Here is a 15,005-nt window from a genome sequence, read left to right as displayed (position 1 = left end):
TAAAGTTCAAGTGATGTTTTAAAATATCTCTTAGGCCTTTGCTTTTTATATCTCCCCTTGTTCTTTTCAAATTCATGTACTGTTCAACATTTGCCTCTTTCTTTGTCTTTTTTTGTTTTTGTTTTTGTTTTAAGATTTTATTCATGAGAGACACACAGAGGCAGAGACGTAGGCAGAGAGAGAAGCAGGCTCTCTGTGGGGGGCTTGATGCGTGACTCCATCCTGAGCTCTGGGATCACACCCTGAGCCAAAGGCAGAAGCTCAACCACTGAGCCACTTAGGCACCCCACTTAACTCTTTCCTGTTATTTAACTCTGCTGTCACAGTGCAAAGACAACCATAGACAACATGTCAATGAAAGGCGGGACTGCTTTTCATTAAAACTTTACTTACAAAACAGGCATGGGGTAGGGGTGCCTGGATGGCTCAGTCTGTTAATCATGTAAGCATCTGACTCTTAATATCAGTTCAGGTCTCGATCTCAGGGTTGTAAGTTCAAGCCCCTGTGCCTAGGGCTGTACTTTGGGTGTGGAGCCTCCTGAAAAAAAAAATGAGCAAAAACAAGCACCTGATTGGGTTTGGTTTGTAGGCTATAGTTTGCTGGCCCTTGTCATGGACCTAACTGAGACCTACAGAGAATTAAAAAGCTAGTTATAATGAGTAGTTGATAATATTTTCAAGCCTTACTGCAGTACTTTCCCGGGAAGTTTCCCAAAGATTTTACATTGTCTTTGTATTTACATGTAACAAGAGTAGCAGCTTTTATTAAGTTCTGAACTCTTACCAGACATTTTTAAATAAAGATTTTATTTATTTGTTTGACAGAAAGAAAGTGAATAAGCAGGGGGAGCAGGGGAGGGAGAAAGGCTCCCCACTGATCAGAGGGCTTGATGTGGGTCTCAATCTAGAACCCTGGGATCATGACCTGAGATAAAAGCAGATACTTAACTGCCTGAGCCACCCAGGCGCCTCTAGACACTTTTTTTTTTTTTTAAGAGAGCATGACTGTCAAGGGAGGGGCAGAAGGAGAGAGAGAATCTTAAGCAGGCTCCACACCCAGCACGGATCCCAGTGTGGGGCTCGATCTCATCACCCTGAGATCATCACCTGAGCCGAAATCAAGAGTCAGACCCTTAACCGACTAAGCCACCCAGGCATCCCTTGTACCAGATATTTTAATCTCTTTTAGTGTTTCCTCATTGATCTTCAGAAAAACTGTAAGAAGTAGATTGTTTTCTCCATTGTACAGACACATTGTTAAACATTTATTTGCTTGGGAAGATAAAATTGAGGTGGAAAATGCCCCTCTTTCTAGGAATGTACAGTGAAGCACTTAGTCCATTACTTCCATCCCAATAATGTTAAGCAGAATATTGGAACCTTGAAGAGTATAAAATGTCCTTGACAGGACAGAGGAAGGAGAGGTTGTATTTGTTTTGGACAGAAGGAAGAAACATTTTATAGAAGAAATATAACAACCTAACTTAAAAGAATTTGAGATATTTGTGATTATGTATTGAGGCATTTAAATTAATCCTTTAAATTTAAGAAAAAAATCTGCCTTCAGATTGAAGACAAATCTCAAATGAGATTTCTACTCCTACCTAGTGCATCATGCATAAGCCAGCATCAGACCCATCTCTGTTTAGTCCTTGACATGAGATCAACCTTGATATTCCTTGTCTGTCCTAAACACTAGTAGGAGTATATGCCTTATCTTGTCCATGTCAGTGGTTTTGTGCCTTATTAAAGTTTAGTGTTTGTTCATAAATTATCCCTAGATACCTGTCACAGTTGTCATATATTTTCCATGTTTTTTAAATGATAAAAACACTTGGTACATAGACTAAGGAGTATACTTCTATAGTAAATGCTAATGGGAAAGGATATATTGAAGCACTATATGTTATTTTGTAATTAGCAACTTTAGATGTAGAATTAACAGTCCACAACCTGTAATTGTGCCTAGGTATTTCTTTTTTGGAATGAGAGAGCATTCCTCTGATATATAAATATCAGAAAGTCCATTTTGACACATTTTTTATATGTTCTTGATTGCTACATTAAAAAAGTAATTATTAAACCATTTCCTTATTAGATTACATCAACTTGATAGAGAAGGAAGAGAATTCTTCAACATGTTTTAGGAGTTTTAGAGACAAGCTATTCATAATAGAAAGTATGTTTAGAAAATAATGTGAGCAATTTTATAGTTCTTTATTAGCTAAACCTAAGAAAATTATCTCCCTCCTTTATATTCAACCTTAAGATCTTGAAGTATTTTATTTAAGAAAACACAAAAATCTCTTTAACAATTTATTCTAATGTATTAGAAAATGAAATTATTTTCATAACAGTGGGCTTCTCTCTTCTAGAGGTTGCCTGTGGAGAATATACATTCATAGGTTGATAACATTTTACAAAGGTAGAATCGTGTATGCATAGAATTTGTTTAATGTTTATCTCAGTGTGAAATTTGAGTTACAAAAATGAGCAGAGAAAGGCAACCCTCTTATTTGTTTTGTCTCTTATAAGAAGTATCCTATTGTTATTTTCCAGACTGTGCTAGCCTGATGAAAAAGTGTGTGCAGTGTCGGGCAGTAGTTGAACGAAGAGTGCCTTTCATTATGTGTTGTGGAGGGAAAAGTTCAGAAGATGCCAGTGATGACATCTGTAAGTGTATTCTCTTGAGCTTTTTCTTACTTCCTTCTCTTTGGAACTTCCATGAACATTTGTCTTACGTGTAGTACACCTTTGCCTTGTAAAGCACAAGGTATGTGACCTGAATCTACAGAGGAATGGGTGGGGTTTTGCTCTTGTTACAGGAAACTTGAAATTACATTTTTCTAGCTTGCATTATGATCATAGAACTATAAGCATTTATTTTTTAAGAAACTTTCCATGTATGATATAAAGAAAATCATTGTATTCTTGCTTAAAGAAAATATGCTCTTTTAAGATTAAATTTAGTGTATCTTGGCAGAACAGCATATTACAATTTTTTTTTCAGTTACACAAGTATTAACACATCATTCCTTTGTGTAGCAGGTTTTACCTAGTGCATGTCAGTATTCTATAGAATAGTATTTATTTGGGACAGAGTAACTGTACATATACTGAAGTATAACTCAAGAAGTAGAAAGGTGAAAAGTAAATTATTTACTTTCAACCTTTTTAATACAATAGCTGTATAAAAGTATTTTTCATCTTTGCTCTAGATACAAGCTTGGGTTGTATCTTTGATTTCTTTTTCTGTGTACACATGAGGAATAACTTTAGTGTAACCACTTTTGCTCAGGGCTTTTGGTCTTTATCACCAGTAGAGTTGAATAAAAATCCCAGGGACAAATTAACTAGAGTTAAAAAAGTAAAAATCTAGAGAGTAATAAAAGTTGGAAACAAAAAATCAAAACAAAACAAAACAAAAAACAAAAAAAAAGTTGGAAAAAAAAATTTCCCTCCATTTAGCAGACCCACTGATGGTCACAGCTTTCCTTGCATGGAGTTCCTCTTCTCCAATCAATAGCAAGGAGGGTTGGGCATAAAGGAAGAAGCCTAGGTTTTTGTGTGTTCTCATAAATGTCACCTAACAGACTTTATAATTACTGCTGCCAAAACTAGCTTAAAAATGCTGTGCTGCCTCCATCCTTGGGTTTGTGTACAACATGAGAACAGAGAAAACAAGCATAAAATGTATTTGTGAGCTTGCTAAAGGAACCAAGTAGAGCCTTGGAAAACCCAAACATCTGTGTGTTGATTGTTGTCTAGCTGAATTAAATATAAATAGAGAATAATGTGCAAATTTATTTCTTTCTGAAGACTATAAATGAAGGAGTATAATGTGTATGTATCTTATTGTTCATGAATGAGAAAAATTTTTAAGGAGGATTTTATTAATAGTCTTGTGTTTCTAATAAAGTGGTAATAATTTTAGAAATAAAAAATTCATTGATGTGTCAAAAAAGTCATAACATTAAAATATTTTACTCATATTGTAGCAAGTGGAAATATTCCAGTGTTACAAAAGGACAAGGATAATACCAATGTCAATGCTGATGTGCAAAAGCTGCAGCAGCAGTTACAGGACATTAAAGAGCAGGTAATAATGATTTCTTTATGGTAAATGATGATTCAAAGAATGAGATTTAATATTTTCCTGTAAAACTAACGTTTATGTAGTAAGTGAGGTTCATATTAGGATGTCAGTTATATATTTGAATATTTGCAAAAAGTATTATGATTTGAAGATTTATTTAATCAGGCACTTTCTAAAAGAAGAAATACACAGGTGACCAATAAACATGAAAAGTATTCAACCATATTAGTAATCAAGAAATGAAAATTGGGGCACCTGGCTGACTCATTTAGTAGAGCAGTTAGGACTCTTGGGGTCGTGAGTCCAGGCCCCATTTTGGGCATAGAACTTACATTAAAAAAGAAGAAGAAATGAAAACTAAAACTACAGTGAGGTGCCTTTTCTCACCTACCTGACAGCATGGAAAACTCAGCGTTAGAAATTGTCAATACAAAGTGTTAGAATACATAGCAGCATAACTCACACACTGCTGATGGGAATATAAATTACTAAAAATACTTTGGAAAAGTTTGTCATTATAATAGATAGTATAAGTAAGTAAGATATTGTTTTGGGATGCAAACTTGTAAAAAAAAAAGTACAGATGTGTTTAATCAAGCGTAGTAGTTTTCTTGGCTGGGATGGCTGGAAGGGAGCACGAGGAAGTTTTTTTATAGAGAGGTACATAAAGTGCTGATTACATACATCTGATCAGTTTGTGAACTGTTATCAAGCTGTACGTTTATGATTTGTGCACATTTCTGTATAGATGTGATACTTCAGTAGAAAGGAAAATATATTCTCTCTCTCTCTCTCTCTCTCTCTCTCTCTCTCTCTCACACACACACACACACACACACACACACACCACCCCATAAAGAAAAGCAAAGGAAAGAAGAATGCAATATTTAGAATAGTGGGTATCAGTGAGGGGTAGATGGAAAAGATTCGACAGGATATATGGAGGGGCTTCAAAAGAAAGGGTAGCATTCTATCCTTTAAACTTGTTCTTCATACTTATACATGCCAACAGATGTGCGCTTTTATCTACTCAATATTTAATAGCAGCAACAGTAAAATAAAGAAGTTAGTTAAAACTTTTTACATATATAGTAAGAAAGTCTGTCCCCCGCCTCCTCGTCCCCACTTTACCATTAGTCCCAGCAATTAAATCAGATCCAAAGAATTGAGAAGCACAGGGTATTATTTCTATAGTTTGGGTATCACATCAGTGTTGCCATACAGTTGTTAATCATCTCTCTTGTCTTTGTACTGAATTTATAAGAAAGTGACATAATAATGAGTCAGGATAACTAATGACCCTTGTGATATAAGTAATATGGGTAGATACAGTAATTTAGAATTAGACATGTATATTTACTAGGAATTTAAACACTCATCTGAAAAGATGACAACTCTGTGACTGAGCTAGGTTTCTTTTGAAATCTCGCACCAGTAAAACTTACTGTGTAATGAATAAGTAAAGATAAACATGGATTTTCCAGTTCTTATGTAGGAACATAAAAATAGGAACATATTTAGCTCATTCTAATATAAAATTAGAACATTTCAAAAATCTTGAAGCTCCTTAGAAACTCATTTCTTTTTCACTAAGATACTTATTGGAAGGTAAAACTGATTTTTGAATATATCTTCTGCAAAAAAAAAACCATTTCATCCCCTAATTGTGAATTAAAATTGTTCTTAAAGTGAACAGTGACAGCTTCTGAGCCTTACTATGGATCCTGAAAAATTCAGCTCTACCTTTATCCAAGTTTAGCACTCCAAAGAAGTGTCTTCTGTAAATAATCGTCATGACCATATTTCATTACTAAAATATTTAAACAGTCACAAGAAGATTCATTTTCTGAGGATTGATGGGATTTCTTACAGGGAATCCTTCAAGGTTACCAAGACAAAGCAGCTAAATAATCCTTTTTAAAATTTAAATCTCCAATCTTTTTATTACTCCAGTGTAATTTCACATAGTAATAAGTATATATTAATCTCAAAGAAACTTAACCTAGGCTGCATAGATATGTTTACTTTTGGAAATAAGAGCTATTAATTAACTGTATATAACTCGTGAAAATTTAATGCAAAAGAAACTATTTAAATGGCACTAGAAGGCACGTTTGGCTTTTTTCCCCCCAGAATATTTATTTATTTACTTATTTTGTATGTATTTTTTATTGGAGTTAAATATGCCAACATAATAGCATAACACCCAGTGCTTCGTTTGGCTTTTTTAAAATAAAAAAATATGTAATATTCTACAGCTTTGTTTCTCAAACTTTTAGATAAGTGTGAAAATTTAGAAGGCTGGGGTTTGTGCTCGCTTCAGCAGCACATGCACTAGAAGGCTGGGGTTAACAATAAAGATTACAGTTCTTTCCCCCTGCCCACCACAGTGATCTCCGGTTTTGTTGAAGTTGATCATTACATTTTCTTGTAGGCTTTAGGCCTAGTTTATTAATCTAGACCTCCTTTTTAAATTATTTCATTTCTGTGTTATTTGGGGAAAAGTATAATTTAGAACAAAGTATTGTGATATATTAAGGTAAAATATTTTTATAAAGCATAAAATGTTCTTTTGTGAATGAATATATGAGCTTTTTCTTAGGGTGTTTTTACAAAAGTATACCTAACATTCTTCTAATTTTTCTGAGTTCATGAGGTTACATTTATTAATATGTAACCAAGACTTATGGTTTTTAACATAAGGGGGTTCTACATTGAAAATTATCCAGTGAAGCATGTTTTGGAGTGAGAGCCCTGAGGCATAGGACCCCAGTTCACATTGTGGCCTGCTGTGGGGAAGGGTTTATTAGCCCCATGAAGTCTCAGTTTCATGTTTTTTGTTGTTGTTGTTGTTGTTTTAAGATTTATTTATTTATTCATGAGAGACACAGACTGAGAGAGAGAGGCAGAGACATAGGCAGAGGGAGAAACACGCTCCTTGTAGGGAGCCCCATGCAGGACTCAATCCTGGATCCTGGGATCAGGACCTGAACTGAAAGCAGGTGCCCAGCCGCGGAGCCACCCAGGCGTCCCAGTTTCCTTGTTTTTAAAGTAGGAATGACAATAGGGCTGAGATCGTATCATAGTGTGTGTCCTGTGGTTTTACGGACATCTCTACATTGCTCCCTCTCTCTCCAATAGTCCTGATAATACGGTCATAGTTTCATACAAGAATAGCATAGTACCCAGAGTTGGGGAATCTGACTTAGGCTGCAAGTGGCTGTTTTTATCCATTTCCTAGTAGATTTTGGCATTGGCATTTTTTGTTTTATATAGTATTTATTTGTAGTGCCTTTGATATAGTCCTGACAGTACAACCAATATTTCTATTTTATAGGGATGACATTGTAACTATTTAAAATTTTTTTAATTAAAAAAGTTTTAAAACTTTAGACTGACAAAAGATTGAAACAACAAAAGAAAATGTTACAAAGTTGTTACATGTCACAGTTTCAAAATATGAAATGTTTCAGCGTTTATTACTTTGTTATCTCACATTCCAGACCATGTGCCCTGTGTGTTTGGATCGGCTGAAGAATATGATTTTCCTATGTGGCCATGGAACATGCCAGCTCTGCGGAGACCGAATGAGTGAATGTCCTATTTGTCGCAAGGCTATTGAACGAAGGATTCTTTTGTATTAAGAACCTCAGTGTGTTTTCATAGCTGAAGTATTTGGTCACGAGCTCTTAGTAATCTATTAAGCTAGTTGGAGGGTCTAATGAATTGATTTTTAATACCATAGTTTTTTTCTAGAGTGTAATTAGACTGTAAATGTGCCAGAACAAAAAACCTCTATAAAACAGTGTTTGAAGTTGTGTTTTTTGTTTTTGGTTCTTTTAATTTGAAACATCAAATCCATGTAATTCATAGGCAATTTACTTGTCACTTCTAAGGGAAAAATCCTTTAAGGATCTCCTGTTTTTTGGTTTTTGTTGCATTTTTTCTTCTAGTTTATAAATTTGTTAGGCCTCAACAAATGTAGTTCCTTATGATCAGCTATCCTTCAATAATCATGATTTTACACAGTGGGTTGACATAGGTACTCAAAGCAGTCATACATCAAATGAATGGGGCAAGGCAAACCATTAGGTCACATGTATCATGTGACAAATTATAATACAGGTTTTACATGGTTAATATTGAAGAGAGGATTATCTTTTTAAGAAAAAAGTTCTGCAAATGACTGATTCTGAATTCTTTGAATGAAAGCATGAAATGAGAGTAGTGACTTTGCATTTAGCCTAATTTCTAGACTTAAAAGGAAAATTGTTTAACTTGAATCAAATCGCCAGTTTCAAGATTATTGACATGAAAAGGAAAAATAAGCAGTCATACTGGGGAACTGAGGTGGGGGAAGTGGCCAGTAAACGAGTACCTATTAACTGACCATTAAAAGTTGCCTTTCATACATATTAATTTATACACTGTTCTGTTTCCCAGCCTTTAAAAAAAAGTCTGTGAAAAGTATACCTCAGTTTTCCCTGTGGTTCCTTATCCAGGCTTGATCTGACCAGTGAAATAATGTTGCCCTATTTGGGTCTCTGAGGTTCCCATGTAACTTCTCTCATGTACTGAATAGTACCCACAGTGATCTGAGAAGGATAATGCATTGTCCCAAGGAAGCAATCTTTTTCTTGTCCTTATCTGTTCATTCTGACAGTGTTACTGGTTCTACCTTCATCATAAGCCCTACTTCTATTTTCTTTCAGTTGCTAAGGCTTGTAAAGAAAACACTCTCCTTATACCTACCTACATATTGAGGATGTTAGTTAAATTGCCAGTAGTATCCAAGACATAGTAAGTAACCTAATAATAAATACTTACTTTAGAGTGACCAGGACATTAACAGAAATATGTCTGATTATCTGTAGTTTGTTGTTGTTTTTTTTTTTTTTTAACTCAAACCGATTCTAGAGCATCGGATCTTTTCCCTCTGAATGAGTAGTCTTACTTTATCTAGGATGAATCTACATATAAATAAGTGTTTTGGGGTCATTGCTGCTAGATTATAAAAATATCACCTGTTTACAGTGGTGTCTACTATATACTATGTATAAGCTTATTCGTAAGGATGTAGTTATCTTGTTTATTTTTCCGTTCTTTGATTCTGGTTCTTTTTTTTTTTCTTTTTTTGTTTGGTTGGTTTTGTTTTGTTTTTTTACAACAACTCAATTTAAGAATATTCCTGGCAATTTAATGACTGCTGCCTTTGCAAGTCCTGATGAAAACAGTGGTGAGCTTTTGCTAACTCATTTTATAGTCTTGGTAATTCCATATCTGTGTTTAGCTGAATAACTTAGAATTTACAACAGTAAAATTTTTATAAATTTTAAATTTGAAAACTTATATGGATTCAGTTATCTAATAAAGGGCCACTGAGGCTATTTTTTAAGCCATATTTTAAAGTTATAGAAAGATAGAACATCTGACATGATGTTCACTTAAAGAAACAGACTATTTTCTTTTAGATTTGAAAATAGCAAAAGTCAGGATTTTTTTTTTCTTCTTCCATGCCATAGGCAGCCCATCTCTTTTCCACTAGATCAGTTGGAGAGGAGGGAACACCTGGCTGACTCATGCATGGTTCGGCCATCAAGTGAATTTTATGGTCTAGAGCTCTACTTTACTTAAGTCCTTTTTGTCTTAGGAGCTTGCAGTGCTTAAACTTACATCCCTAAAAGGTAATTTCCTTTTCCAGACTAGTTTGTATCTTCGACATTAAAAATACAATAACATAAACTATTACAAAAAATCATAAGGTCACTATGATTGCAATGCTGTGTACTTGTGAATTTTCTATATTTGTACCACTTTGAAATTTGTTTAATGAATAGATGTCTATTTGTGTTTCAAGTATCTGAAAAATTATTTTAAATTTATTTTGTGTTTTTGAGTGAGATTAAGATAAGAACTGAGTTAAGTGACTTTCTTCTAACTATGAAAATGCTACCTCTTATATGTCTCTCAGCAGCACTTTCCCAGTTAGGTATGTTTCCTTCTCATCAGCTCATTATCATGTGCCTCAGAAGAGCTTTTACTTTTCCTAGACTCATTAAAAAAACAAAAAAAAAAAAAACAAAAAACATAGCATTCATTCATTCGAAAAAGTATTTATTGGGCCTCAGAGGCTAGATACACAACATTGAAAAATGATCAGGATCTTAGCACACACAGAATCTATAGTGCAGCAGTTGTACATTTGAAGAAATCTGTAGTCAAGAAGGGATCCAAAGGTACTGATAACATTTCTTCCCAATGTTTCAGAAGAGTTGTCATTAAGTAGCATTTGGATTCCCTCTTTGCCCCTTCAGTCCTACCACATTTTCTCCTCTACTCTAAGACTATCAGCTTTGTTGCCTGAAACACATACACAACTTAACCAGATGGTGCTATTCTAATCGTTTTTGTTCACATAGTTTAACATTCATACTGCTTATACTATATATGTATTTAATTTTGTTGGGAGCAAAAAGGCTTTTCAAGAGATCATTTTGTATTAGTGTAAGAATAGTATATTAGACAAATGTTTAGCTTAGCTGGCCAAATCATAATTGGACAAGATGTTTGTAATTTTATACATTGCAAATTGACCAGCTGGTTACTGAGACATATAATTAATTAATGACGTTGAAAATACCATTCTTAAATTTGTATCTTTGATGGCTTTAGCCTGTAAGAGCATTTTAGCATATTGAAATGCATGCTGCTTTAAGATTTGTCCAATTCGAATTTCAAAGCTTGCTGGGTCATGTTCTTGTTTGTTATAAATTTTGAACCCTTTTCAGCTAGGAATTATTTACACTTACAAACTAAGAGACTTAGTGATGGGGTAGGATAGAGAGTAAGGAGTTGCTGTCAGTGTTTGAATTTAGAGAAAAAAGGGATTTGAGAAAATCATGTAGATTTCATCAAAGCAGTAAGCAGAGAGAGTATACTTGATTGAATAATAAAACAGGTCTTTCAACCAGTTTTTAATGTCATTTAATTGACAGTTGCTTTGTAAACTATATGGTTTAATATGTCTGGCTTTAAAAAAGTCCAAAGGAAAAAGCACCTATCCTGTCAGAGTGTCTAAAATGATATAGTAAAATAGTTTGTGTAAAAATTGAGATTTTGGAATAGAATTTTTTGTATTTTTTTATTGTGGTAGAGATGCAACATGAAATTTACCATCTTCACTATCTTTAAGTATATAGGTCAATAGTGTTAAGTATATTCATGTTGTTAAACAGCTATCTAGAACTTTCTCACCTTGCAGAATTCCATACCCGTTAACTCTCCTCCCCCCAGTTGAATAGAGTTTTCATTAAATGTAAATCAAGAAACAACTTGAATTATCTTAATTGTGTTTGCAAGATTTAAAGTCATGGTCAACCTTAAGTTCCTAAGATTGAGGGATGACAGAATTTATTCCCTTCCTCCCAGCTGTTATTAATCATAATTTGAGTTGGTATTAAATGTCTGTTAATTGGAAGGGTTTGTTACTTCGTTTGGAGCCAGAGGAGGGGGGAACACATTTTAGACATTAGAATCAGTTTTAAATTTGTAGTGAATTGGGAAGGTAATAGATTTTCACAGACTGTGTGCCTTGTTAAAAATGTCAGTTGTCTTTAAGTCTCCTTGAAACAGTCTCAAAATATTTTTTTCCTCTCAAAAACACAACCTAATTTTATTTGCTTGAATATTATGATAGGAATGCTTACTGATATTACTTGATAATTATATAATAGCCTTGGAACTTTAACATTTATATATACACACATATATAAAAAACTATAGCAGTATTAATAATCACAGTTGTACTTCTTTAAAACATTAAATTTGAGGAAAAACTATTTAATGCTGTCTCGTGTACATTGCTTTGCTATAGTGAGGGGGAAAACCCTTTAGATTGAGACTCAGTTTACTAATAAATGGTTAGTAGAGGATGAAACTAGAGTGTGAAAATATGAACGAGTTAGTGGAGCTGATGAATTAAAATCATAAGTTGCTACATTGGCATTTTCTACCTCCTTTTCTGTCAGAGTATTACTTTTCCAGCTTTTACTCTTTTTTGTGACTAAGGAAGAGATGAGAACCCAAGGTTCAAATTGGAATTTTTATGTTTTTGAGGATTTAAGCAGTAGGTACAGGAAGGGTGACTTGCCACATCAATTTTGCGTGTAAATCCATAACTACAGGTTATGACTGACATCTACAAAATGTGTAAGAAAGGTAATATTGCTGAATATTTTTGCTTTTCCTGTACAGTCTACATGACTTTGTTTCATAAACGTGACTTCTTTCCTCCAAAATGCAAAATGGTCATGTAATTTTCTATAAAATAAACAGGCCATTTTGTCTGAAATCTATAATTTCAGGAAGCTATTGGAAGTTCTGACTCAGGGCTTTGTAACAGTTTAAGCAATTGTTAATTATATTTTGGAAAATCCATCTACATAATTCTTCAGTGCCTTGAAAGAATTATTAACTTGGCAACACTACTAAAACTTTTTAGAAGACTGTCTTTAGTGTGGGTGCATCATCACACACACGTTTATAAGATGTATTGCTTAGCTTGTGTTAATAGCAATACTGCATGTGTGCTGGGTTTGGGTAATTCTTTAAAGGAAGTTTTCTAGATTTGCACTTGATATTTGTTTTTTTTTAAACTGATTATTTATGGCCATGACACTGTTACCAGAAAAGTAATTCTATAAGTCATTATGCAAAGTCATGTATAGGTAGCACCTGGGAAGAAGAGCTAGGGTTCATACAGTTTGCTATTTTAATATGAAAGGAGAGTCTGTTTGGTAAACACAGATTGTCTTCCTCTCATGAACAAAAGATCTTTTATTAAGTGATTTGGTTTAAAAATTTTTTTTTTAAGGAAATCATGGATTGCATGTTCTTCGTAATGCTAGTCTTATTTAGCCTGAATCCACAAAATTGTTCTGTTAATTTCAGTATGCTTGTCATCCTAAATACAGTATATTCAGTGTGATAGAAAGCAGTTTAAATGACTCATAGGAATGTTTTGCTTTGTATTTTTTCCAGTGTTTTTTAGCTCCCACTTGATTAAAGTCTTGCTCGTGAATATAGTTTCTGTATGGCAAATGATTCTTGCTTATTTAGCTTTTGTTAAAAAAAACACTTAGCAAGAGCTAAGCTTTTAAAAATAAGTGCAAACATTTACCATTAATAAAACTTACACTGTAATATTATATAGTGCTTTTCTCTGATCTTTTGAAAGTATTCATATGAATTTTGATTTTTAAGGTATTGAAAACATATCTCAATATATCAAACCTATTATCGGAAAGGAAATTACCATGTCTTTGAAAAACAAGGACATACATCTTCAACTCAACATAAGACATAGGTGCCCACATCTAGAAGGCTGTCATTACAGTTGTTTACATTTAAGGTACCTCTATCTAAAGGGCCAAAGAACCTTTTCATATTTTAACACTCACAGGATATTGTGAAAGTAGTCTCCATAGGATAAATTTGATAGAAAATCAGTCAACCAGTTAGGAAGACTCAATTTTTCTATATAAAGTTTATTCCTCTTCATAATTCAGATGTAGATTTCATTTTCAAAAGATAAACATTTTAAAGCAATGATTTCTTTGGCTTTTTTAGTGTTTTGTGACTAAATCAGTAATTGAATGGTTTGGAGTTATTTTTTTCAAGTTAATAGAAGCAATTATTTCTCATTGAGAGGTTGTCTGGTTCTAGTTCAAAAGATTCAGTATGTGTATCTGGAATGTTTAAGAAGGAAAACCATCTGAAACAAAATATTTTAATTGTTTATTTGAAAAAAGCATATGTATTCCAACTTTAAAATTGTGAATTTATTTTTGGATAACCTCTAACTGTATTTCTGTTGCTGTATAATTAGATGTTTCATGGCAATATTTTTTATTAAATTGAAACTGTATAGGTTTTTAAAATAAAGACATTTCAGAACGTCTGATTTATATTTTTTATCAAAATCTGATCATATTTTTTATTCATCCTTCACAGAAGTTCAAATTATTTGTTAGTCTTATAGTGTAGTATTTCCCAAATTTACGGACAGTGAAAACGTTTAAATGGTGCATTACAGAGTAGTGACAGTTTATAAGATAGAATGAAGGCATGGATTAAAGTAGGACACCAAAAATTATTTTCAGGTAATTGCTGAAGAATGATCATTTGACAAATAGTTTTTTTTTTCCCCTTTAAAACAAAACTAGTTGGTAAACTCACAGAAATAAACCTTATAAGGACAATATTATGAAAGGATAGGACAGATCCAGAACAGAGCCCATTGATCACTGAATAGGTGACATAGCAATGAAACTGTTAGGTAACGCTGCCTTTGCACTAATGCTCTAATCAAATGTAATGTGTTCATGCTTTAGGTTCCTCTTTATATCAGGTTCTTGCATTCTCAGATATGGCAGCTTTCTGAAAGGCTGATTTTTCGAGTCAAATATTCTTTACTTTTCATATATATTTAAGAGTATTACCCTCCCTTCTCTCTTCTTCCTTTCTACAGAACAATTAACATCTTAAGTGGAACATTGACCTACAGATTGGAAAAAGCTTTTACGGGTGATGCTAACTAACCCTGATTTAACAGGGAACTAGGGAAGCAACCAAATCAGAGAACCCTGACCATGGCCAAGCCATACGGAAGAAATACTGAGGTTCAAAAAGATTATATGCTCTCAGTATGTATGTATAGCACAAGAGTATTGTAGTGGTTTCCTATTGCAGCCATAAAAATTACCATGAATGTAGTGGCTTAAAACAACAGAAGCTTATGATCTTATGGCTCTGGAGGCCAGAGATCTGACAGAAAGCTAGTCAGAAAACCCCAAAATTCTTGGGGGTTCAAACAACACATTTCCAAATAACATGGGTCAAAGAAGTCTTA

At 33.6% G+C, this 15,005-nt stretch overlaps 1 protein-coding gene across 1 annotated transcript in view; it reads left to right on the top strand.

The window, feature by feature from the left end:
• The window catches only part of MIB1 (MIB E3 ubiquitin protein ligase 1), a 139,358-nt gene extending 127,424 nt beyond the window's left edge, over window positions 1-11,934 (top strand). The window contains exons 19-21 of the mRNA XM_055323758.1: window positions 2,560-2,673; window positions 3,999-4,099; window positions 7,600-11,934. Coding sequence (XP_055179733.1) covers window positions 2,560-2,673; window positions 3,999-4,099; window positions 7,600-7,740 — 356 coding nt within the window. The 3' untranslated portion in view covers window positions 7,741-11,934. The remainder of the gene's footprint in view (window positions 1-2,559; window positions 2,674-3,998; window positions 4,100-7,599) is intronic.
• The last annotated feature ends 3,071 nt before the right edge of the window (window positions 11,935-15,005 follow it).

Source organism: Nyctereutes procyonoides, unplaced genomic scaffold (assembly GCF_905146905.1).
Source record: "Nyctereutes procyonoides isolate TBG_1078 unplaced genomic scaffold, NYPRO_anot_genome, whole genome shotgun sequence".
Classification (NCBI taxonomy): domain Eukaryota; kingdom Metazoa; phylum Chordata; class Mammalia; order Carnivora; family Canidae; genus Nyctereutes; species Nyctereutes procyonoides.
This window is presented reverse-complemented; position numbering and strand designations above follow the sequence as displayed.